Source organism: Sarcophilus harrisii, chromosome 2 (genome assembly GCF_902635505.1).
Source record: "Sarcophilus harrisii chromosome 2, mSarHar1.11, whole genome shotgun sequence".
Taxonomy (NCBI): domain Eukaryota; kingdom Metazoa; phylum Chordata; class Mammalia; order Dasyuromorphia; family Dasyuridae; genus Sarcophilus; species Sarcophilus harrisii.
In genome coordinates, this window is record NC_045427.1 from 611,409,483 (window position 1) to 611,435,425 (window position 25,943).

Below are 25,943 nucleotides of genomic sequence, written 5' to 3' on the forward strand. Positions count from 1 at the left end.
CTTATTAAAGTCCTCAAAATTATCCATTTTTGTAGCCTCGGTGCCATAAATTATTCTGGTCCTGCTTACTTCATGTTGAATTAGAACATGCAAATCTTTCCATGTCTCTTTGAAATAATCTGTTTCTTCCTTTCTGATAGTACTTCATCACAACCCCTGCCCTTCCACATTTGTTCAGCTGCCTATTCTCTCTGCCTGCCTCCTCTCCACTTACACAATCACCACCACATTTGGGCCTTCACCATCTGCCATCTGGACATTAAAATGGCTTTTATCACTTGACTCTAGGCTTTCTAGGCCTTCGCTTTCCATGTAGCTGCCGAAACGTTCCTGTTTGGATGGGTCATTTCTCTGCTCAAAAACCTGAGAATTGTCATCCCTGGGACAAAACACAAACACAAGCTTAGCTCTAGCTTACCTTTTCCAGGCTTACTATAGATTTCTCCCCTTTATAGAATCAACATTTCAGTCAAACTGACTCCCTTGTTGTTCCCCAAACCCATCATTCTGCTTCCAATCTCTTTGCCTTTTTAGGGCTCTCTGTCTCCCATGTCTGAAACCCACCCAATTCTCAGTTCTGCCTCCTAGAACCAATTTCCTTCAATGATTAGCTTAGTGTGCCACTTTTTATGGAGAGCCTTTCCCAATCCTCCTTAATGATAGCATCACCACCTTTCTTGAATGATCATGTATGTACTTAACCTATAAATATGTCTTAATTTAAATTATGTGTAATTTAAAATCCTTAAGGTCAGGGCCATTTTTTTTTTTGTTTTGACTTTGTATTCTTAGTGGTTAGCTTTGCAACCCAAGCCAAAGAGCAGTTATCCTTCCCCCCCTCTTTTTTTTTTGCAATCTTTGTTAAAAGGGAAGGCATGCTGAGTAGAGGAGGGGATAAGATTATATTTGAAAATGAATGAAGTGGTGCAGTGGATATAGTGCTGGCCTTGGAGTTGGGAGGACCCAAATTGAAATCCAGACTCCAGCACTTGATACTTACTAGCTATGTGATCCTAGGCAAGTCACTTAATTCTACTTGCCTTGGGAAGGAAAGGAAGGAAAGCAAGGAAAGGAAGAAAAGAAGGAAAGGAAGGAAAGGAAGAAAGGAAGAGAGGGAAAGAAAGGAAGAAAAGGAAGAAAAGAAGGAAGGAAAGAAAGGAAGAGAAAGAAGGAAGGAAGGAAGAAAAGAAGGGAGGGAGGGAGGAAGAGAGGAAGGGAAGAATGAAGGAAGGAAAGGATAAAAACAAAAAGAAAAAAAAATTGGCTAAGTTGATATACCGAACTATATAAGAGCTCCTATGTAACTGGAGAGGAGGGGACAGATTTGAGATTAAAGTAAAATCAACAAGAATTGGCAAGTGACTGGCCATAATAAGGGATTAGAGAGAAGGAAGAATGACTTGTGTTATGATTCTGAGGATACACTGATGTCCTCAACAAAATGAAGAAACTTGGAGAAATAGAAAGCCTAGGGGAGAAGATAATAATTACTGTCTTGGACGTGTTAAGTGTAAAATGTCTATGGGACGACCAAGTGGAGATGATCAGAAGGCAGTTGGAGATGCAGTGCTCAATTTTAGAAGAAAGAGTAGATCTGATCCAATTAATTTGGGCTTTAGAGGTGATACTTGGGTCCACAGGAGCTAATATCTTCAATATAGAAAGAGACTCAGGACAGAGATCTGGAGGTCACACATAACAAAGGGGATAGGAAATGGACGATGATCCACAGCAAAGGAGATTGGGAAAGAGTAGTCAGAGGAGAGGAAAACCAGAAGAAAACTATGTATTTCAGCACTCTAGGACAAATGTCTCATTGCCTTTCATTGTTATGGCTCCGTCTGGTATTGAGGATTGTCAGAGCAGGAAGAGCAAGAGGGTGCGAACCAAAAGGTGATGGACAAGATAACATTGAACTGATTGATTATTGGGGTTCCGAAGAGAGGAATGTTAGACCACAGCATAAGTGATCAACTGGGAGACCAAAACAATGGAGGGATTATAGTTTGTGGAGAGAAGAAATGAATCTGGAAGGAGGGGGTGAAGGAGAGGAAGGTAACCATCAGAAAAGGGAATTGCGAGTCCAAAATCATGGCAGTAGCTCAGTTACAAATAACAGTGACTGAGTGATTGAGATAAAGTGAAGCTATAGGTGCTGGGAATTTGGAGAAGAGGAGGAACTGCTTGATTCAATGCAGGCATTTCTAAACTAGGATGTGGTGAATTCATTGGATTGGAAAATAGAACAGAATACGACCCAAATTTAATTAATTTAGGTTACTGGAAGAGCATAGAGGACTCTTCTTGAAGCCAATCTAAGTCTCCTAATCCCACATTTATCAGTTGAGCCCCCAGAAACATACATAGAGATGAAAGGAACCTTCAGAATCATTTAGTTCAAGGCCTTCATTTTACAGATGAGGAAACTGAGGCAGGGATGGTTATGTGACTTGCCCAGAGTCACACAGTTAGTAAATATCTGAAATCAGATTTGAAGTCAGGTCTTTCTTCCTCTAGGTGCTCATCCCTCACTCCTGTAATAAGTAGCTCATTTGAATCCAGTTCTTCTGATTCTGAATTTGTCTTTCTGCCTGTTCATCTGCTGTTGAAATCCCTCTCTTTAAGACCTCACACAGATTCTCATCACTCTAGGGATGACCTTCCCAGAGGAGTGCAGTCTCTCCTTCCTCATGTGTGTGATAGTGTGTGTCCAGCCTTTTCATCTGCACTGATCTCCCTCTCCTTTTTACCTGCTGTTGCTGTGTGTGTCCTTTCTCTGTTACCTGAACACTCCTGCAGAGTAGGGTCCTTCCATCTCAGCCTCTGTCTCTCCCCCAGGCTCTGGCACCCCCAGAGCCTTGAACATAGTAGATACTTGGTAAATATTTGTTCCATTCATGACCCAAATGTGGCCACATCCAACATGACATTCATCTTTTATGTGACCCAGTCTTTGACACGGCCCTTTGACATTCACCAAACTGCTATTTATAAGATGGAAATGCAATTGCTGAAGCCTGCTTTAAGATTTTATGATTTAGAGGATCTTTCTTTTCATGGACAGCTTAATCCCATTTTTCCAGAGTTCTACTACAAAGCAGCCCATTGCTTGCTCAGTGAATTGCATGATATTAGCAGGGGTTTTAATTAAGCACAGATCTATGACCTGAAAACAAAATTATTTTATTGTTTGTTGTATATACACTTAGGGACAAATCTAAACAATGAAAACCAGGTTTCCTAAGAAGAAAAATTAAAAGCAGAAGAGGAGCTCCATGGACCCTGCAATGGAGCCAAGATCAGGCCAGAGGAAATCTGGCAGGGCCCATCCTTTCCTTGGGCCACCGTTTTAATCATCTGTTTGCAAATATCTTTAAATGCTCAGAGAACGCTATTGTGTTCCTTCTCATGTGAAACATGCTACTCCCTGGAACCCATTCTGATGGAAGGGGGAGAAGAAAGTCAGATGGGCAGCCTGGGATGAAAAGGGGACCCAAGAGAGGGGAGATGGGCGCCTGGGTCACACTAGCATAGAAAAGAATCTGTACAGCAGCCCTTTTCCATTACTGGCCCCCAAGGCAGCCATTGGGTTGGCTGGTCTACTACAATCTACATGAAGTTGCTTCCTACTCTAGAGTTAAGTAAGAGATGTTTCACTGCATTGGTAAATTTGTTATTCACATCAAATATTCAGTGTTTTGGAGGAAATTGTTGTATTGAAGAAACTTGTACTTACAAGAATTTTCCAGGGATTCTTAGATAAAAACACTTTGCATGGAAACACTATTCAGTACGTGAACACCAAAGTTAAAAAAAAATAAAACAAAACATTGATGAGAGAAAGCAACCAGGATCTTGAAAGACTGGAGTCTTTCAAATGAGGACCATTTGAAGGAAATGGAGATGTTTTTCTAGAGAAGACTTAGATGGGGGAACACTTCCACTATTTGAAGGGTTGTCATGGAAGAGAGATTCCACTTGTTCAGTGTAGCCCTAGAAGGGGGAGCTAAGAACAGCAGAGGGAAGTTGTCAGGAAAAGGTTCTTAATAGTTAGAGGTGTCCATCTGTAGGATGGGCTGCCTGGGGAGATAGTGGGTCCACATTAAGAACTGTATGTAATGTGGGGTAGCCAGGTGGTCCAGTGGATAGAGCACCAGCCCTGAAGTCAGGAGGGCCTGAGTTCAAATCTGATCTCAGACACTTAACACATCCTGGCATGATACCCCAAATGCCTCAAGAAAAAACAAACAAAGCAAAAAAATTATATGTTTTGTGCCAAATACTGTGCTTAATGCAAGGAGGAGATCTGGAAATCTCTTTCTAGGATAGACTGGAAGGCTGCTGAAGGAGGACCCTTCCAAAACCTGTGGAAACCCCGTGACTGTCCCCTGGGTCTGATTGTTCAGTTACTGGACCTGAGGAGTTGCTCCTTGCAGCTGCAGAGAGTAGCTCACATTGTCTTTTACCGTTGTTTTAACAGAGCCACAGCACTAGACCGGTACAGCTTGGAGAAATCTGGCTTCACCCACATCCTGAACGCTGCCCATGGCCGATGGAACGTAGACACTGGCCCAGAGTACTACAGAGACATGGCTATTGAGTACCATGGCGTGGAGGCTGACGACCTCCCCACCTTCAACCTCAGTGAATTCTTCTACTCAGCTGCGGAGTTTATTGACGCGGCGCTCCAAAGTGACAGGAGTAAGGAGAAAGGCCAGGGGCCATCAGCTTTCACGGTGCAGTGGGCGCCATGGTGGGGAACACCACAGGCCCCGGCAGCCAACCCACAGGGGAAGGTGTCTGTAAACCAGGGACAACTGCGTGGGTCAATGGCTGGGTGGCGAAGCTGCAAATATGGCAGCCGCTGGTGGGGAGCTGGTGGGTGGAAGATGAGATGCTGCTTATCTGGCGCTGATAAATAGCAGATTTAGCTTGGAACATAAGGCTCTGCCCCAGCCATCTCCAAGACAGCAGGGGCTCGTGAGCACTGACAGAAAATAGCTGGAAACATTAATGTCTCTTTAAGTTCCCAGTCTGATGACTGAAATTTGTTATTCGCTGACCTTCTAGCAGCAGGGCATCTCTCCAGAGTTTTAAGAGCAGTTGTTTAATCAACAAAATCTGGACCCAAGGCAACTGGCAGGCCGTTAGTTCTGGTGTGGGGAGAACGAAAGATGGCTTAAGTGGAGAAACTTCAAGTTTTTCTGCTGACTTTCAAAACCCTTTTGTATCTAAGGGGCCTTCCTAACTTCTAGTCACCTTTTCTATACCCAACCAATTCAAATTGTGGAAAGCAGTCAGTCCCCTTGCCTTCTTCCAAGACATCCTGAATGGAATACCTTTTCTTTTTTCTTAAAAGGTTTTGTTTTGAGCTGCTAATGATCAAGTTCCAAATCAGGTGACTAATCAATCAGAAAGCATTGAGTATTTACTATGTGCTAGGCACTAAGGGTATAGAGAGAAATAAAATTCATCCTTGCTTTGAGAGATTTTACATTCTAATGGTGGAACAGGAAGGTACATGAATTGGTACATACATGATTCACACAGACGAGATGGAAAATGGCATAAGAGGGAAAAGCACTAACAATTAGAAGTAGTGGGGAGCAAAGGGGACCAGAAAGGGCCTCCTGTGGGAGATGATGCTTGAGCTATCTTAAAGGAAACCAGAGATTCTAAGAGGAAGAGATCAGGAATAACATTCCTGGCAGAGGGGACGGGAAAAGCAGAGGAGGTGGGAGGTGAAGCATTATATCTGACATGAGTGGGCCAGTATGATTGGACTATGAGGTGTGTGGAGATAAGTGATCTATTAAAAGACTGGAAAGATGAAAGGGAGATAGACTGTCAAGATCTTTAAATAGAGGAGTTTATATCCCAGAAGGAATAGTGAGCCACTGGAGTTTATTGAGTGCAGGAGAAGGGTGATAGGGTCAGATTTAGGAAAATCATTTTGGCAGCTGTGTGGATCTGTGTTTGGAGAGAAGAGAATTGCAAGTGTCTAGGCAGGAGGTGATGAAGGCCTAAGTTAGCATGATGGTTATGTGAGTGGAGAGAAGAGCATATTTTTAAAAATTTTTTTTAAAATTTATCTATTTGTTAAGATTTTGTGTTCTGGACTACCTCCCTCCTTCTGTCTCATCACAAATCTGCACTAGAAAAGGCCAATATTTGACAAAGCTGTATGTGAGAAACTGTAAAATACTTCCACATATCAATTCTTTCTTCAGAGGTGGACAGCTTCTTCCTTCCTATCTTGCTCAGAATAGTTTAGCCATTCAGTTACTCTTTGAATATTATTGCTCTTACTGTATACAGTATTGTCTTGGTTAGGCTTATTTCACTCTTCATTATTTCATTCAAATCTTACCATGTTTTTCTAAAATCAATCTGCTCAATATTTCTTCTAGCACAATAGTATTCCACCACAATCATATACCACAATTTGTTCAACCATTCCTCAATTGATGGACATCCCCTCAATTTCCATTTCTTTACCATCACAAAGAGAACTGCTATAAATGTTTTAGAATTTATAGGTTCTTTTCCTTTCTTCCTGGTTATCTTGGGAAACCATACATAATCGGTCAAAGTCATATACTCTTTGGGCAAATTTGAGATTGCTCTCCAAAATAGTCGGATCAGTTCATAATTCTCCCAATATTTCCACATACTCTCCAAAATTTTTCATTTCCCTCTTCTATATCATTTTAGCCAATCTGATAAGTGTGAGATGGCATTACAAAAGTTGTTTTAATTTGTATTTCTCTAATCAATAATTATTTAGAGCATTTTTTTCATATGACTAAATAGCTTTGATTTTTTTTTTCTAAAAACCACTTTCCATAACTTTTGACTATTTATCAATTGAGGATGACTCATATTCTTACAAATTGAACAAAGATATAACTACAAAATTCTCTCCCCTCACCAAGATTTAGCAATTGGTTAGATGAGTGAAATAAGTGAGGATAAGTGGTGAAAGATGACATCAAGATTGCAAACTTTTGTGAAATTTAGAAGGAGCAAAATTGGGGGTAAAGACATGTTATCCTTTGGACATATTGAATTTATAGAATAACCAGTTGGAAATGTCAGTGCCAACTGTCAGTGACATGGAACTGAAGCTCAGGGAAGACAGTAGGAATGGATAAATAGATATGAGCATCCTCTACATAGAGACGATAATTGAACTCATGGAAGCTGGTGAGTTCACTAAGTGAGAAAATACAGGGAGAAAAGCGGTCCTAGGATCGATCCTTGGGGATATCCACAACTGGCAGGCATGACATGGATAAAGACCCAGCAAAGGAGACAAGAAGGAGGGGCAGGCAGGAGGACAACACAGAATACTCATATAAAAATCTAGAGAAAAGAAAGTAAGTGTTCAGGACGGGAGAGCGTGTTCATTGATGCCAAATGCTGCTGAGTCATTGAGAGATGAAGAATAAGAAAAAGCCACCAGATTTTGTAGTTAAGAGATCCCTGGTCACTTTGGAGAGAACAGTTTCAGTTGGATGATAAGGTTGAAAATTCAGAAGAGAATGAACGTGTTCCTGAGCACACTTGGCTTTTTCCAAGGCAGCTGATTGAGAAGAAGAGTGGATTTGGTGCACATGGCGAAAACTAGTGATTCCAACATTCCTTCTAAATTAGGCTTGGAAGTTGATCACAAATGGTTGCTTTACCATAAATGTCAACCCATGCAAAGGCCTCTGAGCATATTGGGTTTGTCAGTAGAAGTATATTAATTATAAGCAGAGCTCAGATTTCTATTCACTTGCCTCACCAGTTAGTCCTAATGGCCACATCTCTTGGTGAAGATGTCACAACATTGAAGGTCTCCAATTACTAAACCTGTTCATCATCACATAAAAATGGGATCTAGCACCTAAGGCAGCCAGAGAACCCTCATGGCTGGCTTCATGTTGGGAAACCTGTGATCTGGAGCAGTGAGGGCTCTCACACAAAGTGGGTGTGAGGTTCCCCAATCCCAAAGAACACCTGAGTGGTACCAACATTAATGCTGGGAAAAATCACACATAATTTGCCACATTTTAGTAGCATAATGAGAATATCACAGTAACCTGAAATGTTAGTCCAGCTCTAGACATCTATAATTGTAGAGCATGTCTTTAAGTATGAGTGAGAATTTTGGATCCCTATGCAGAATCAAAAATCTAGAGGTTGAGGAATTTAAATAAAAGGATTCTTGGCCTTTTTTGTGTTTAGTGAAGTCTGTGGGCTTCTACAATCGACAGAGCAGTACATCTGGAGGAAGACCGGAGTTCAAATCAAATCCCCAGAAACTTATTGGCTGTGTGATCCTGAGCAAATCATCTAACTTCTTCCTGCCTCAGTTTCCTCAACTATAAAATAGGGATCATAATGGCACTCACTTTGCAGGAATGTTGTGAGGATTAAATGAGATAATCCTTTTTTATGAGATAATATTTGTAAAGTACTGATTAGTTGAGTGCCTGAAACATTCCAAGTACCTCATAAATGCTTCCCTTTCTCTCCTCTCCCCTCTCATGTTTTTAAACATGTCAAATAAGACACATAGGATTACAAAGGAAAGTAGTTATTTATATTTAAAGTTAACAAAATGTTTTTTTTTTTTTAAAGAAGTTTGTGGATGCCAGATTAAGAACCTGGAAAGTAATGGGTATGTCACAAGAGTGAGTTTTCTTGAGAATAGTTTAGTCACATTTTCTCACTTGGAAAAGTCATAACAATATCAGTAATTCCTTGCTATAGTGTTTTAAGGTTTGCAAACCACTTTCTAAGTCACAAGCATCCAGGAAAGGGACTAGTTTAAGTATCATTCCCTCATTTTATATAAAAGGAAACCGAGACTAGAGTCACAGGAATAGGCAGGATTTGGATTCCAAGCCTGTTGTCAAAAAAGTATGGTCCCTGGACTTTTCTAAAGTGTGTTCAGATGTTGTTAGCATATAAGATGTGGTTATGTATTTGTTAGGAGACACACATATTTTTAAAGAACTACATGCTTTTGTTTGTTGATTGAACCTATAATTTTACTTGGGCTTTGGGCAGTCTTAAGGAGGAAATTCCCTCTACGCCCATCCTGCAATTTATAATCTGAGAGAGTTGGCCAGGACATGGAGAGAGTGATTCATCTAGTGTCACAGAGCCAGTATGTATCAGAGGAAGAAATGGAACCCAAGGTTTCTTGACTATGAAGTCAGCTCCCTAAATACCACATTATCTGCCATTTCAAATATGATATTAGGCATTAGACTAATTACAAGAGAGTGAAAAGTATCACAAGGATATATAAAGGAAGAAAAGAACTTGTACTCAACATACATGGTATGTCCTAGTATGCCCACAGAGAGCAAGTTCATGTCATATAGAAAGAGCATTGTCATATCAGTCCCATCCTATGGCACCTCAGGACAAAGCTGTGCTTATTCAGCATCCTCAGGAATACAAGGGAGAAGAGGTGCCCTATCTGCATCCCCTGACTTTTCAGAGCACATAGGATAGATGGCTGAGGTATCCACATGATGGAAGGGGGGAGTGGAAGGATGTGTGCCGGTCAGATGGTCCAGGGTGGGTCAGCAATTAGATCAGCCTGCTGAGAGACAGAGAGTAGGGCTTAAGGATGTTGCCACATCAAGGTCAGCGTGATTTCTTTGCTCTCTAGTGCCTGAAAATTAACACTCTCTGTAGTGACCCATTTTGTATTTACTCTTTGGTACAGTCTGCTAAATATACTCTCATGATGTGGCCAGGGTCCTAAAAGCATCTTGCCCACCCACGCCAGGTTAAGCAATTTGGAGGCCTTAAAACAGCTTCCTTTGCCGGGGATCATTCACCAGTTATTAATATTCTCTGGATGTAATAAGTGTTGATGGACAATATGTCCAAAAGGCAAGACATTTTTCTCCTTCCTAGACTTTTATCTGCTTTGATGCTGCCCATTTCCCTTCCGGCCTCTGTCTTGTTCCTCATTTGCCTAGCTTTCCCACACCCCCTTTGAATGCACATGTGATCATGCTAATTTATTTTTGGAATCCTTCTAAGCATGCAGAGAATGTCCAGGTCCTGTCACGTTAGCCCAGCAGCACATGGATTTGGAATGCCCTGATTGACAATGATGGCTGAGTCACATTGCTTCAGACCAAGTAGCTCCTGGGTTCAGAACGCCCAGAATAACATGTTCAGGTCTGATTCTGCCCATCCTAACAGCACATGTTCAGTGTATATGGACTGACCAAGTGCCCCAGATAACAAAAATCACTTAGGAGAATCACAAATTATTAGAGCCACAAGGGATCAGGAAACTCATTTAATCTGATACTTTTCATTGGACAAACAAGGACATGAAGTATTTAATTGAGGTCACATAGAGAATGAGGTACAGAGGCTTGGCTAGAACCCAGGCCACCAGAAGTCTTCCCCCCACCCCATCCCCCTGTGGGAAGTATAAGTCTTTGAACCCAATGAGGTAACTTTTCAAGATTTTTTGGGGGGGGGGTTATCCTGAATCTTGGTTCTATGTCACCTGGAAATCTGATAGGAATGCCATCTATATCTTTATCCAAGTCACTAATAATAATTGTTAAATCGCCAAGCACTGATTCTTGGAGCAATCCTCTCAGGATTGTCTTCCAATTTGGTCCTTTTCCAAGTTTCTTTTTACTTTGATTAGTGGTATACAGAAATGAAAAAGAGGTAGAGGCTTTTCATTTTATAAAAGTGGAGAAATTCGCCATAGATCTTAGTCCTGAAGCAAATTTCATTTAGACCCATTATGGTAATTCTAAAATTCTAAATTCTAAAAATTCTAAAAGGTTTAGAATCTTACCTAAGGCCCATCTGACAACTAAATCTTACAAGATTTTGTAAGATACCTGATCTTTACCAGGTGCCCTTTGAGGGGAAAAAAAGGAGAAATAACTTCCTCAACCTAATTCTGGGTGAAGTGGGCAATCCCTTGGAAGGGACCTTAGAGATCAGGGATGTTTGTATAGAGCTTGGCAGCTTACAAAGTGCTTTACCTCCGTGATCTCTTTGGATCTTTATAATAGCTCAGGAAAGGTCACAAAATTCATGACTGGCACTGAAATCCAGGTCTCTTGACCTTTTCAGTTCAAGGCTTTTCTACTATATCATGTTACCTCTGATTGTTTCTGTGGCCAATAAAATGGGGAGGGGAGTAAAAAAGATGTTCCCCAGGCCTAATCCAAAAAAGTTCTTGGACCTTTGGCCAAATCCCCAACTGTCTCTGAAGAGACAGGCCCTTTGTTCCCAGGAGATCAACATGGCAAATAGCAGAGGACGGGATTAATACCCTTCTCTCCAAAACAAAGTTCAGCTCCAGGGTCTAATGTTTAAGTTTTTCTTTTTCCTTTCTTCCCTTGCGGATCCCCCCCGCCACTCCTTCCTATGCGAAGAGCTTTTATTAGCAGAGTGGAGGGCTAAATGAACTGCAGTTTTCATCTGTTTCAAATATTGGGTCATGACAAAAAGAATTACCCTTTTTTTCCATGAGAGGAAGAGGCACTTCAGTTATCAGGGGCCCCTAGAACAATCTGGGGGATTAAGAGGGAAACTGAAGCAATTCATCCTTGGAGAAGGGTTTGTCAGTGATCCAGCTCTAGGGTCCATAGTGAGTCCCGGGAATCAAGGAGTTATTGGCTAGGAATAATCTTGTCTCCTGTCTGAGCAAAGAAATGCCCAGATTAAAAGCAGAAAACAAGATTTGACTGAGTTGGTAATGGAATAAGGAACTGACCCCTTGGATATATTTTATTTTGGCAGAAGCTGGTTAGCTTGAGGGACTAATGTAAGGCACTTGGAGGAATATCCTAGAAAGGTAATCTTTTCAATGGATGCTAAGTACACACACTTTGCATTTATATCTATATAGATATGTCCACATAGCCATAGATAAATGCATATATAACACACACATAATATATACAGAAGTATTTATAGAGTGAAGTCTTATAAGTGTAACAGTGAAGCCAGTAACTCACCATTCCTAATGTAGGATCACAGGGTAGAGGTGTTCTGGTAAATGTTTAATAACCAGTCCTCCAGAAAAAGTATGCATAATACACTTTTAAATTTAACCTGCATTATTAACTGCATTTGTTCTACATTGCTTTCTTAAGTCCAGACCAGGGGTCCTCAAACTTTTTAAATAGGAGGCCAGTTCACTGTCCCTCAGACTGTTGGAGAGCTGGACTGTAGTAAAACAAAAACTTTGTTTTGTGGGACTTTAAATAAAGAAACTTCATAGCCCTGGGTGAGGGGGATAAACATCCTCAGCTGCTGCATCTGACCCGCGAGCTATAGTTTGAGGACTCCTGGACAACTGACAAAACAATCACGTTCTGATTTGTAGTGTTTGCTGACTTATTTCTGAGGTGTAGATGCTCATAATGAAAATGCAGCAATCTCCTTTCACGAGCCGGTCAGAGATGGCTCCAGCACACAGCACTGGACAGGTCTGAAGCTACAGGAGAACCTCAGAACTCATCGTGTCCACCCCCCTCATTCTGCAAATGAAAAAAACTGAGGCTAGGGAAGCGACTTTCCCAACATTTCAAAGTAAGCAACAGAAGCGGGATCTGAATCCAAGTCTCCTGACCTTAGAACAGTGTTTTTTCCATGTGCTACATTTAGCACAGTGCTTGGCACATGGTACAGACATTTTAAAAAGCTGATTGATTGATCTGTGGTTTCCCCGCTTCTGATAGAAGACTCTTCCTATGATATTATCTCATATCTCTCTCGAGATCGACACTTGTGACTGTAAACCAAGGCAAGGACTGCCCTAAGTTCTCCATGACAGATGCTCTCCCTCTTGGACTCAATGCATCCCATATGGGGTCCTTCTGGGGGTCCTTCTGGTGGCCCCCAAGGTTATCCTTTTTCATCTCTTGCAGATTTTAAAATTACAAATATATATTTTCACACATAAATCTCAGAAACAGGGAGAGATTCTGTGGGAGAGATTCTTGCTAGGGCTTTCAATTGAATACATACCTCTTGAGGACAGGAATTAATTTTGTTTCTGTAGCCCAAGCATCAAGAACAATGCTTAAGATTTGTTACTGATTGACCAGGTTTTCTAGGCCAGTAGTTTGGAAACGGAGAGAAAGGGATTCTTTGCATGGCTCTTTTTCTCGTTTGCAGATACCCATGGTTCTTTCCTCTCTCCATAGATAAGATTCTGGTTCACTGTGCTATGGGCCGAAGTCGCTCAGCTACCCTGGTCTTGGCGTACCTGATGATTTACAGGAACATGACAGTGGTGGATGCCATTGAACAAGTTTCCAAGAATCGCTGTGTTCTGCCCAATCGTGGGTTTCTCAAACAGCTCCGGGAACTGGACAAACAGCTGCTCCTCCAAAGGCGGAACGCTCAGTCTAATGAAGAAGAGAACTTGGAAGAGAAAGAAATCTAAGGCTTGAAAACCTCGACATACAAAGTTGCCCCAAAATACTTTGTGCTGAAGAAAAATATTTTTAAAGACCCCTCCCCCCACACATATAATACACAATAGTTCCTTAAAGTTCTTTGGCACGAAGAAGGGGAAACATGGATGCAAGCCATTTTTTCTTGAGAATAGTTTTGAGCTTTCCAGGGAGTACTATTGGAACATATTAGGGGATTGTATAAAACCTATACTCCCTAAGCTGCTACCCTGTAGGGTCTGGTACTTTGTTTCACAGCAAGAGGAAAAGGAAAAGGTTTTTACAGTGGAATTGGTTGCACATGAGCATGTAGTGCCGGAGTGAAAGATACATCAGTCTATAATGGGATGGCGGGAATGGCTGGAAAACACGTAGACTCTGTGCTACGCTCCAAACTTTGGGCCCTGTCTTGGAAGAAAGACACATTTTCCTATGGCTTTATGGTTTTTTTTTACAACCCAAATTTTACAGCAACCAAAAAGTTGGGCTTATGGCATTTGGGGTGTGTTACAAGAGTGTCACGTTAACACTTCGCCTCCTCTGGGTTGGTCCTAAGTCTCTTTCCCTAACTCTGCTCACAGTTTCGAGTACTGTCCTTCCACCATCCCACGCTGAGCCGCCCAGGACTGTTCTCAACTGACCCCAACATGTGTCTCTGCTGACTCTGGGAAGTGACTACCTGAGCAGGCTGACCGTGCGTATGATCTGTCTTCCTAATGCTCATCTGATAGGTCTGACACAACCACCCAGACTCACTTAAGCTCTCGACGTTTAGAAAGAACAGACAAGTTTGAAAGGGTCAGAGCAGAACAAAAGCAAGAACGGGCCAGCTGTCAATTCTTTTTCTTTTTTTTTGGAGAGATCTTTTCCTATCCCATGCACAGAGTCATATAAAATGCTAGACCTGCGATGGATCTTTAAATGTATGTAGTCGAATTTTCTCTCTTTACAACTGAGGAAACTGAGGCTCAAGGAAAAGAGTTTGCACAAAGTCAGATAGCTAACCTGGTGGTATAAAAAGACTAGAACTTAAATTTCTATTTGCTTTTCCCATTTTTCCATATGCCTTTTTAAAATGTTAAAGTAGCATTAAAATTAGGGTTAAAATTAGTTTCAGGGGCAACTAGGTGGTATAGTGGCTTGAAGTCAGGAATCTGGTCTCAGAAACTTACTGACCATGTGACCCTGGGTAAGTCTCTTCACCCTGATTGCCTCAGTTTCCTCATCTGTAAAATGAGCTGGAAAAAGAGATTGCAAACCACGCTAGTATCCTTACCAAGAAAACCCCAAATGGGGTCATGAAGATTCATACACAACTAAAAAAGCACAAAAATTAAAATAAGGAGCTCATAAATCTGAATTCTAGGCCTGAGCTCTACCTCACTTAACCTCTCTAAAATAGGGTAAATTCACATTTCTTTCATCTTCAGCTTTTTAGTACCCTAATATCTCCCATGAGGCAAGAACACGATGCAAAGCTAAGTGAGCAAAATCAGAAGAACAGTGCACAAGTAACAGCAATATAAAATGATCACCTGGGAAGCCTTAGCTATTCTCAGCAATCAAATGATCCAAATCAATGCCAAAGGACTCATGATGAAAAATGTTATCCACTCCAGAGAAAGAACTGATGGAGTCTGAATGCAAATCAAAGCACATTTAAAAAATGAATTTTTTTGTTTGGATCTATTTTGTTTGTTTTGCAAAATGGCTAATACGGATGTTTTCCATCTCTGCACATGTATAAACTATATTGAAGTGCTTGCCTTCTCTATGAGGGAGGAAACTTGAAATTCAAAAATGTTAAAAATGAATGTTAAAAATTGTACATGTAATTGGGAAAATAAAACATTAAAAATAAAAATGTTTTTCTTAGAAATTCCCTGCCTCATCTATGAGCTAGAGACAATACACTACCTACCTACTATATAAATATGAATGGTCATAATTTTACTAGATAATGAGTTGCTTGAATGACAGGATTGATACTGAGGTACAATTCAAATTTTAATTTTCTCTTTTCCACTCTGCAGGACCACACCAATTGTCATGGCAGATACTATTCTACTAAAAGTTCTGAGATAGGCTGGGTATAAACTATAAGATGGAGGAATTCTAAAAGAAGAAATGACCAAAATCTAAAGGATTTTGAGGGAGGTTTGGTCCTATAAAGGTGTCTCCTATCATGGATTTAAAAAGCTTTATGCAATGAAGCACAAATAGATTGGGATTAAAACTGCTTAGCTGAGAACTGAAAATAAGTCTTAATATATCTTAGACTTGGACCTACAAATTTAGGAGAAAATAGAAAAGAGCAGGGAGGGACTTCTGAAACTGGAACTCTGAACAGAAGTACAATGAAAGGAATTAACCCAAAGGGCCGGCTTATCTTTCGTAAGAAGTGAGTATACCCCAAATTACATCTTTGTTAAATAAATAAGCAATAAAGTCACCTTCCTGAATGTAAATGGCATAAGAATGTTTAAGAGCCAGTCACTTTTCTTTCTGGAAGAAAATATGGCAATAGTGACAGTGTGGCTCATAACAGATATCAGCAATTTCAACTCGGGTGGAACATAATGAGCAACTAGGATGCCATATATTGAAAACAGGACAAAAGATGTGGGAGAAAGCATATCCTATGATAAATTTTTTTTAAAAAGGCTGATAAAAGATCTGGTAAAGTCACAAAAGGGAAAAAGAATGGGACCTTTTCTGAAAATAGAATGTAGCCAAGTATAAAATAAGTTTCTGATAGTGCGGTTTGGATTAAATTTAGTTTATAGAGTCAGATACATCCTTGGGATTTGGGGGCAGACCTTGGTGGTTGGTTGGTTCTTTCTTAGATGGGAACAAACAGAGACCTGAACCCCAGGATACTCTGATCTGTGTAGTCTGTTCTCCTAGGAAAGATTCTGATTCATTGGGAGAAAATTGCTCTCCATAGAGGAGGGCACATAGAACACACCTCAGTGTTAATACACATGAAAAGGATATTAATACCTACTATATGATTTTATGAAAAATACTGGCTTGAAATAATTTTTAAAATGCAAATTACTTTGTAAAAAGTCACAATGAGAGCCAAAAACGTCATCATGAAATGAAAAATTGAATACACACAATAAATCAGTAACTCTTCCATCTAAAAGGGGAAATGCTGACTAAAATTTGTCAAATAGGAATAATTGGATAACACATGATAACCTTATCAAGATAACTATAGAGAAAAAAGAATCAGACTTTAAAAATTAATGATGAAATATCAAATCATTAAACATGAAAGGTCAGGATAAGGTAACATCGGAAACTGTCCCAAAAAGGGAAAAAAAACTCCAAACACTTTAGTAAAATAATAATCCTAAACAGATTTAAAGTGGTAGGGGTAAAAAGGACACTTGATTTAAAAGGAAAAGATTTGCATTTGAGTCCAATTTTGCTGTTTGCCAACATTGTAACCACAGAATCAATATAAAGGTCAATATCCTCCTAAAGACAATGATGATAATATTTTTTATGGGCTGTTGTGAAGAAAACAGGTAATAAACTTCAAATATAAAGTTGTGGTGGTACCATAATGCAGAGTACGATATGTAGAGTTAGGAAGACGTAAGCTGAAATTGTCTCAAACATGTATGACACTGAACAAGTCACTTAAATCTCAGTTTCCCCATATCCAAAGTGGGGATAAATAAGAGCATTTACCTCAAAAAATTATTGTGAGGATGAAATATAAAGTGCTTTGCAAATCTTACAAATGCTATGTAAATGTTAGCTATTATTAAAATAATTTTTACTTATCTACCTTGTAAAAGAAATGGATAAAGAGGGAATTGAGCTGGGTTCTACTAGCCCTGTGTCTTCCAGGTGGTCTCTGGGGTATGACTCTACTTCCTCTTTATTCAGAACAGTAGGAGGGAAGATGGGAATTCCCAAGTACCTCTATCTTTGGATGTAAATCATGAGTTTGAGTCAGGTAAGCACATAAATGAGTAAAAGCATAAATTCTAAAAGCTTCATTCTTTTCCTTCATATCTACAGGTTGAACTCTTTATTCTCCATTTTATCCATTGCCTTGGTGACTTTTTTCTATATATCCCCAGCACATGTCACAGAGAAAGCACTTAATATAAGCTTGTTGATTATAAATGCAGTCCTGCAATTGTTCTCAGTTTAATCTTAAGGGAAGTGGCCTGGGGACATAAAGCAAATTGTAAATGTCAGAGATGGTATTTGAGTTCAAATCATCTTCAAAAGTCCAGTAGTCTCACCATGATAGGATTATACTTCAATGATAATATTGTATAGATCTGCCATTAGAAAATGTGGCTCCAAACACTCATCTGTGTTTTTTTTATTTTGAGATCACTTAAAAAAATTTCTAAATAGAAATGAATTATGATAACTTTCTACACTGCAATGAATACTCCTTTTGTACAAACTTTCTAGTTAAGGAAAACATAGCAATCTATAAAAACAAACACTGATTTCACAGAAAACACACTTAACAAATGAGACTCTCCCAGAGCTGGAAGGCACCCCAATAAAGCTGAATTTCCAATATGACATAGCCAGCAAGCCATTGCCTAGACTCTGGGAAGGAACTTAGTGACAGTCAAGGTGGACTATTCTATTTTGGGACAGCTCTGATTGTTAATTTTTTTTGTTTTGTTTTTTTCCCTCAACAGCTCCTAAATTGCTTTCTCTTTGGTTTCATTTGTTTTCAGTTCTGCTGCTAGAGGCCAAACAGAACAAGTTTAATTCCTTTTCCAAGTTAGTGCTTCATATGCTCATGTCCCCCTCTTCCCCTTAGTTTTTTCTTCTTTCACTTCAACATTCCCAATCAGTTCCTTCACCCATCCCTCATTTGACATGAACTCAAGGACATTTTCCATCCTAGTTGCTTTTGCTTAGATTCCCTCTTCCCCTTATCAATGTCCTTCTTAAACTGGGGTGCTTACTTGATGAAACGAGATCCGAAAGGCAGAGTACAGTGGGACTATCACCTCGCCATTCCTGGAAGCCGTGTCTTTCTTAATTCAATTGAAGGTCAAGTTTTTTTGACTATCATACCATATAGTTGGATCATATTAACCACGATCCACTAAGACCTCCAGATCCTTTTTCAGAACAATTACTATTTAATCATATTTTCCCAGTCTTATATTTGTGAATTTTTTTTTTTGATCGCCAAGTGCATTTCCCTATTGAAATCATTAGATTCAGTCCTATGCTTTTTAGCATGTCCAGGGGCTTTTAGATCCTAACCCTCTCAATCATTTGATTCATCTCTCCCTGTTGGCCATCATCTGCAAATATGACAAACATACTGTCTATGCCTTTAAATGGCACAGATCCCTAGGGCATCCCCGTTATTTTTAATGAATTATTATCTAATCATTTCTGAATCTCTCTCCAAATTTTATGAAAGGCTTTGCTAAAATCTAGGTAAAATATATCCATGACCTTCTCATTTGTTAGTTTAGTAATCCTGACCAAAAAAATGAGGTTACTCTGGCTTGATCTATTTTTGATTGAGGCCACACTGGCTCTTGGGAATCCCTACTTCACTTTCTACATGTTTCCTAACTATTTCTTTAATGATCTGTTCTAAAAATTTTCCAGGAGGAAGGAATGCAGAGCCAAGATGGCGAAGAACAGACAGCTCCTCCTGGAGTCCCTCAGATCAACACCACCAAATCTAGCCTCCGAATGGGTTTTTGGAGTGACGGAATCCACAAATAACAAATTTCCAACAGAAGATATTTTGGAAAACTTCAGAAAAGGTCTGTTTTAATCAGGACCGGGGGGAGGAGCCAAGCCTGGCAGCCCAGGGACCCAGGGTGGTATGATGTCTGCCTGCCGGGACGCTCTTGGCCAAAATGCAGCGGCGGTGTTGGCTATTCCCTCGTTTTGGAAGCCAGTGGATCAGTAGATTAGCTGCAAGACCTTCAACACAAATATAATGGGCAGAGAGTGAGCCTCTGAAGCCCTAAATAATGCAGACTTGGCCATGTCCACCCAGCACCAACCCTGTAGAGGAAGCTTGGGACACTCTCCCCTTTGCCCTAAGAGCAGACAAATAAGCAAAAAGCAAAAAGAGCTCTGCCCATAGATAGCTTTTATGGAGAAAGAGAAGAACAGATCTCAAATCCTGAGGACACTAAAGACAAATCATCTCCAGATGAACCCCCAAAGGGTGAATGAGTAGGTTCCCATCTCTTGGAAGAATTCAGAAAGGATCTTAGAAGAGAGTTAGAAGAAAAACAAGGAAAGGAATTGAGAACATTGCAGAAGAGTTTGGAAAAGGAAAAAGAAATCATCTGAAGAAAACTTCTTATAAAATAGATTTAGCAAAATAGAAAAAGCATATATAATTCCTTACAAATAGAAAAAGAAAACAACTCCTTGAAAAATTTGTGAAATGGAAAAAAATAATCCATTGAACAAAACAACTCATTTAAAAATTCAACTGGCCAAATCCAAAAGGATCTAATAAAAAAATTCACTAAAAATTAGAATTGAACAAATAGAAGTTTGTTGATTCAATAATCAGTCAAATAAAAATTTCCCAGAATTTCAAATCAAGCTCATTGGCCTTCAGACTTCAGATTGTTCTATTAGAGATGCCTTTTTTTTTGGGGGGGGGGGGGGGGGGGAGTGAGGAGGGTGGATAAGGGGAAGGTTGTAGTAGTGGGAATTGAGACATTTACTGTTATTCCACTTTCTGATATGTCCTCTACATTCTGTGATCTTAAGCATAACATTCACAATAGTTCAACAATTCTCTGAAGACTCAAAGAAAGATTTAAGTTCACCTGAGCTAGGTACCTTGAATTCATGAAGAGTATCTCAAACAAATCCATTAGGATGAGGGAAGTAAAATATTCAGATACTTATTGAAGCTAATGAAGTTGTTTCTTGCCTTGCAGTCACTTTTCCCTGGGACTGAATTTTGTTATGATCAGATTTCCTTAGCAAGGTCATGAAGTTAAGTGTATTTTTAAAAAGTCAAGTTTGATCTTAACTTCTTGTCATTTTTGAGGTCTTCCAACCAGTGTACCTCACCTGAAGTAAATCCTCCTGGCACAAATTCAAAGATATTTCTAAAAGGTCTTTTACATATCACCAAAGGGTTGAAAGTACAAAGAAATTAAAGTAGGTTCCTTGGCTTTCGACTGAGCACAGCAACTTAAGCTTCCTAACTAGTCAACAACACATGGCTTGTTTAAAAATATTTAAGCCTATTTTCCTTATTAAATTTAACAAACATAACATTTTAAAATGTTCACAATTTCAAACTGCAGTCTTCTTGGCTCTTCAGCCTGGACATATTTAAGTCTTAGTTGATTTCCCTAAGGAACTAGAACACCCCGAGACAGGGAGGTAGTAGGTGAATGTATGAGGAAGATTCCAGTGAGTGAGTCAGCAGTGTCTCCCTTAAATTAAAACTTTCCTTTCCTCAGACTGTCTTGCAGCATTCAGCTCAAGTATGCACAATATAAATTAACTACCAACTTTGATTAGATAGATATAGATCTGGGTTCTCTCAAAACAACACTTGTGGCTAGCATGCTGTCAGTCTATAGAGGATGATGATGGAAACCTTAAGATTCACAAGGATTTCAAATGATGACTAGGAATTCTGACTCAAACACAAAAGTTGTTTGTTAAGGACGAGACAAACTCACTGCATTAAAATAGATGCTTAATAAATATTTGCTGAATAAATTGAATCAATGCTGCCAATTTTATTTTTTATATTTTGCTTTGCAACACACAGTATGAGACTTGTATAATAGCATCTGGTACTTTCCTGAATGATTGTGAGAATGTAACTACTGTCACTTAATAAAACAAGAATAGATATGATTAATTATTTTGCAGGAACACACTGGTTATATTAGAAATGCTAATTGTGAGGAGGTTCATTTTGAATGTATTTAATGGGATGGTTAGTTAATAGGATCTAAATCACTAATTAATCTCCTAACTGGTTGCTAGAAGAATTCTAACTAACTTATATATAACATAAAAGAACTTCCTTTTTTATATTAACTACACGAAAGACTCTCTGTTTATATTTTCTTGCTGTCAGTCATTGATTAATATTTTGGGACTTAAAGAAACAAACATTCAGCAGTGACAATTTCAACAAGTTCTTTAAGAATATCTTTTCCTTTTTAGGAATGCAGTCCCCAAATCTGCTGCATTGCTATATGAGTTTTTATGAGTTGTAATGTGAGGTATATTTGTAATGGCTGTGTGAATGGAGGCATTTGTATACTCTAGGTTTGTACAGGTTTCCTTTGCAAATGAAGATCAAAGTCAAAAAGAAAGAAAACAAAGTAACTTTATTTTAAAGACAATGACTGGCATACAGAATGTATGCACTGGCATAAAATAAACTTCTTTCATGAAAAGCATTAAAATTCATATAAATTAATTTATTAAATAGATATTTGGTATTGTCACGCTTTTATTAGATATTACTTTTATTTAGTGGTATTTTAAGAAAAACCCAAAAAAACCCCAACAACCCAGAACTCCAAATTTATGCTAAATAATTTATTTCCCCCAAATGTGTATGTGTTCTGAGATGAAGGCAGTGTTTAAGCTACAGAGATGTAACAAACAATACAGCTCAGTTGGTCATCTTCTGTTAATCATCATAATATGACAAGACACAAGAGGCTAAAAATGGCTCATCATAATTTATTTTATGTTAAAATGTACAGCTTTTTTTTTTCTTTTTGAAGTGACTGACTAAAAAGAGAACAGATAAATACAAGAGTGTCGCTGGCTCCTATTTTATACATGGATTACGCCTCTTCTGCTTGGCCCTTACAGTCACCCTGTACAGGTACAAAGGCTACAAAAAAGGAAGCAATATAAACAGACACAAATAACTTTTTGCTTTTTTACATGCGATTTGTAAGCTTAGTTTGGGCTATTCACAAGCTACTGCTCTATTTTTCCTTAAAAAATAACTCCAATATTTTATAAAGATAGAAAAATCTACAGATGGAATGAAAATGTAAAGTTAGAGGCATTTCCATAAAATAGCAACTTTACACCAAATTCACTTTTTTTTTTTAAATGCTGCCAAGTATTTGGACATATATGAAATGTTTCAAAACTTGACAGATAAACACTGAGATATGCTTCATTCCATAAACAGAAGTCTGCATTTATAAAACAGAAAGCTGCCTTTTTTTCCCCAAAGAAATCTGTCACCAAAATGGGAAAGGGTCTTAACTTTACACCAAACATTTAGCAATAAAACCCTTTCAACTAACAAAATGTGAACAGCTTTTAGAACTTTTTACAGTTTTATAATTAACAAAAATATAGTTTTTTTAAACCCTCAAATTAGGGCACCCTAATCAAGGCAAAAAACTTAAGAAATGGCTTACTGTTAGCACAACACTTGTACAGTACTACGAAATGCACTGTCACTAACAAAGACCTTAGCGGCATGCGGAAGTGTCACCTTAAACAAAATATACAAGAACTGAAATGCTAAAGGCATTTACATGGAGCTGAGGGGAGAAGGGGGGAAAAAAAGCTAAAGGTTCAGTATTACAACAGATAATTTGGGGGCCGAACATCCACATCATTCATTTCAACGGGAGCAGGCACATCAAGTGGCTGCTGTGTAACTGCAGTCCAAAGAGAGAGGCCTTCCTTTGCAGAGAACTTCATATAAAACGAACAGAAACAGAGGTACCACAAAAAGGAAAAGGAAACAAAGGAGAACAGCGTATAAGGCTTTCTGCTGCATACAGCTTTTTTTTTTTTTTTTAAATAAATGGTGCCAACAAATGTTTTTGCATTCACACCAATTGCTGGTTTTGAAATCGTACTTTCCAAATTCATTTGTGCAGATCGATCTCCCGGGAGGCCGGCCCGGGTACGCGGCGCCCCCGCCTACCTCCTCATGTAGGAGCCGTTCAGGGGCTGCTTGGCCATGCCGGTGTTCATGTAGCCGTGGTGCCCAGGCGCCGTGTACATCATGTTGCCGTGGGGTGGGGTCTGCATCGGCTGCTGTGCATATGGCTGGGTTCCCATCATGCCCATCTGCATCTGCATCGGGTACTGGGCCGTCTGATTCATGTAGCCATGGTTGCCATGGTAGCCGCTGTTCATCATGGGCTGGGACATGCCGTACCCGTTCATGGCGTTCAGGGTGTTCATGTTCATGTTCACCGAGTTGACGTTGTAGGCAGGGGCGGGCATTAGGTTCACGCTCATGTTCATCCCGCGCTGCATCGTCAAAGTCCTGGCTGGGCCCTGCATGGCCACGGTCTGGGAAGCCCGCCCGTAGAGCTGAGGCTGGTGGGCCGCGGCGGCCGGCGGGAGGGACGCCGATTTGGTTCTCATGGCCGCGTGGCCCTTGCTGGCGATTTGCGTTTGCAGTCTTTGGGTGTGAGAGATGCCGAGGTTGGAGGCGGCCATGTTCCGCTGCAGGAGAGGAGGCGGCAGGTTCATGGGGGGAGGAGTGAGGTTGGGGGGAGGGGTCATGGTCGCTTGTGCTTGGGGCCCCCCAGGAACAGAGTGCGCAGACTGAGAAAGCTGCACTAGCCCTGTGTTACTCAACGGTGTGGACAAAGAGGCACTGTTTGCATAGGAAGTTACAGCAGCGGAATGGCTGTAAGGCAATGAATGATCAATAAGAGTATTCGTTAACTGCTGCAGTTTGGCAAGGCTGAAGGTAGCTGATGGCTGCGGGTAGTGCCCGGCCCCAAACTCGCTCTGGCCCATCCGCTCATACAGGCCCAGGTTGGCACCGCCCGCCTCGGGGATCTCGGCCAGCTGCATGGGGGGGGTGAAGGTGGCCGCCAGGCTGCACTGGGGCAGCTGCTGGCTGCCGCTTGGAGGCCGCTCCCCCACACAGCCCTGGGGGGACTTGACGTTGCAGGTTGGGGGGGAGCTGATGCTGGCGGGCTGCATCATGCTGCAGCTGCCGTTCATGCCGGACATTTGCTGCGTGACGGCACAGCTGCTCTGCGTCAGGTTGCTGGAAGTCAGGCTGCTGTAGGAGCAGCTGTTCTGGGAAGAGGTGTTCCCGCAGATGCTGCTGCCCATGGAGGAGTCATAGCTGCTGGGGTTCTCGTAGTTCTCCGTGGTGCTCTCGATGCTGCCCAGATCGCTGAAGCCGCTGTCCACCACCTGCTGCGAGTGGTCCGAGACGGAGGGGACGTCCATCATGGGGCTGGTCTCCATGTTCTGCAGGGATGGCACTGAGATGGCCCCCTGATCGGGGCTGATCTGAGGGTAGCTGCTCTCCAGTGCGGGGACGCTTGGGCTGCTGACGGAACGAACCGACTGACCGGGATGTGAATGGACGGATGAGACAGGGCTGCTGTGGTTGGACTGCGGGCAGTCGTCCAGGGGGGCCATTGGGGGACTTTGGTCCGCTTGCGAGTAGCTCTGAAGGCTTTGACAGGCCTCCTGAGTTTCAGCACATTCCTGAAAGGTGTCGTCCTGCCCGGGGTTCTCCTGGGTCAAAGACTGAACGGCCTGCACAGTCTCAGAGTCGATCTCCATGGTTTCTGGGGTCTCCTCTTTGAACTCGGGGTTCCGATCTTCCCTTTTCTTCTGGCCCTCACCCTCAGCTGGTCCTCCTGGATGCCCCCCATCAGGCTCGGGCACGCCCTTGGCATCTGCCGGACACTCCTTGGGCTCGCCGCTACACGGAGCTGCCAGGTCCATGCTGCAGTCCATCAGGGTTTCTGGGTTTGGGGGACCAGCTGGAACGCTCAGGTCTAAAAAAGTGTCCTGGTTCTCCAACACCCCCTTGAAGGCTTCTGTGGGAAGCTCCTCCTTCTGTGCTTCTGCAGCCTCCAAGTGACTGTCATCCTCATCGTCAGCATCGTGATCTTCGTTACGGGAGGGTTCCTCCTCCTCCTCCTCCTCCTCATGGTCCTCCAAGTGCTCGGGCTCCTTGGGGCCCACAAAGGCCTCCACTCGGGGCCCGCCCCGACTGTTGGCCCGGTTGGAGTCTCCTTCCAGAACTCCCTCCTCCTCCTCTTCTTCCTCCTCCTCCTCACCCTCTTCCTCCTCTGGCTTCAGGCCCTGGTCCTCGGATTTTTCCAACGGTAATGGGCGGGGGCTCGGAGGGGCCGCCGTCACGCCCCCATCTTCACTCTGCGGCTGCTTGGGCAGGTCCGCTTCCTTTGCTGCCGCCTCTGCCACACCAGACATGTGGCTCAGTTCCTCTTGGGTGGATTCCTTTTGCTCTTCTCCGGTGACCTGGTAGTCGGGCTCCATTGGAGTCTCAGGCGGGGTGTACAAGTTCAGTTTAAACCCAGTCTTCCTGTCTTTGCTTTGCTTCCATTTAGACGGGCCACGCTTCATCCCTTTTGGCCATCCTTGTTTGCACTTTAGAGATTCTGGATTGTCTACACTGTCTTCTTTTAAATTATTTGAATTATCTGTGTTGTCTTTATGAGGTAATAGAACAGGGAAAAATATAAAAAAAAG

At 41.2% G+C, this 25,943-nt stretch overlaps 2 protein-coding genes across 9 annotated transcripts in view; one reads left to right on the forward strand and one right to left on the reverse strand.

Annotated features, from left to right (window-relative positions):
• LOC100919449 (dual specificity phosphatase DUPD1) overlaps positions 1-14,628 on the forward strand; it is a 30,050-nt gene extending 15,422 nt beyond the window's left edge. The window contains exons 2-3 of the mRNA XM_031956424.1: positions 4,481-4,701; positions 13,206-14,628. Of these exons, the coding sequence (XP_031812284.1) occupies positions 4,481-4,701; positions 13,206-13,447 (463 nt within the window). The 3' untranslated portion in view covers positions 13,448-14,628. The remainder of the gene's footprint in view (positions 1-4,480; positions 4,702-13,205) is intronic.
• A 7,164-nt stretch (positions 14,629-21,792) lies between these two features.
• KAT6B (lysine acetyltransferase 6B) overlaps positions 21,793-25,943 on the reverse strand; it is a 213,902-nt gene continuing 209,751 nt past the window's right edge. For all 8 annotated transcript variants that reach the window (XM_031956426.1, XM_031956425.1, XM_031956429.1 and 5 more), the window contains one exon: positions 21,793-25,903. In XM_031956426.1, the coding sequence (XP_031812286.1) occupies positions 23,388-25,903 (2,516 nt within the window). In that variant the 3' untranslated portion in view covers positions 21,793-23,387. The remainder of the gene's footprint in view (positions 25,904-25,943) is intronic.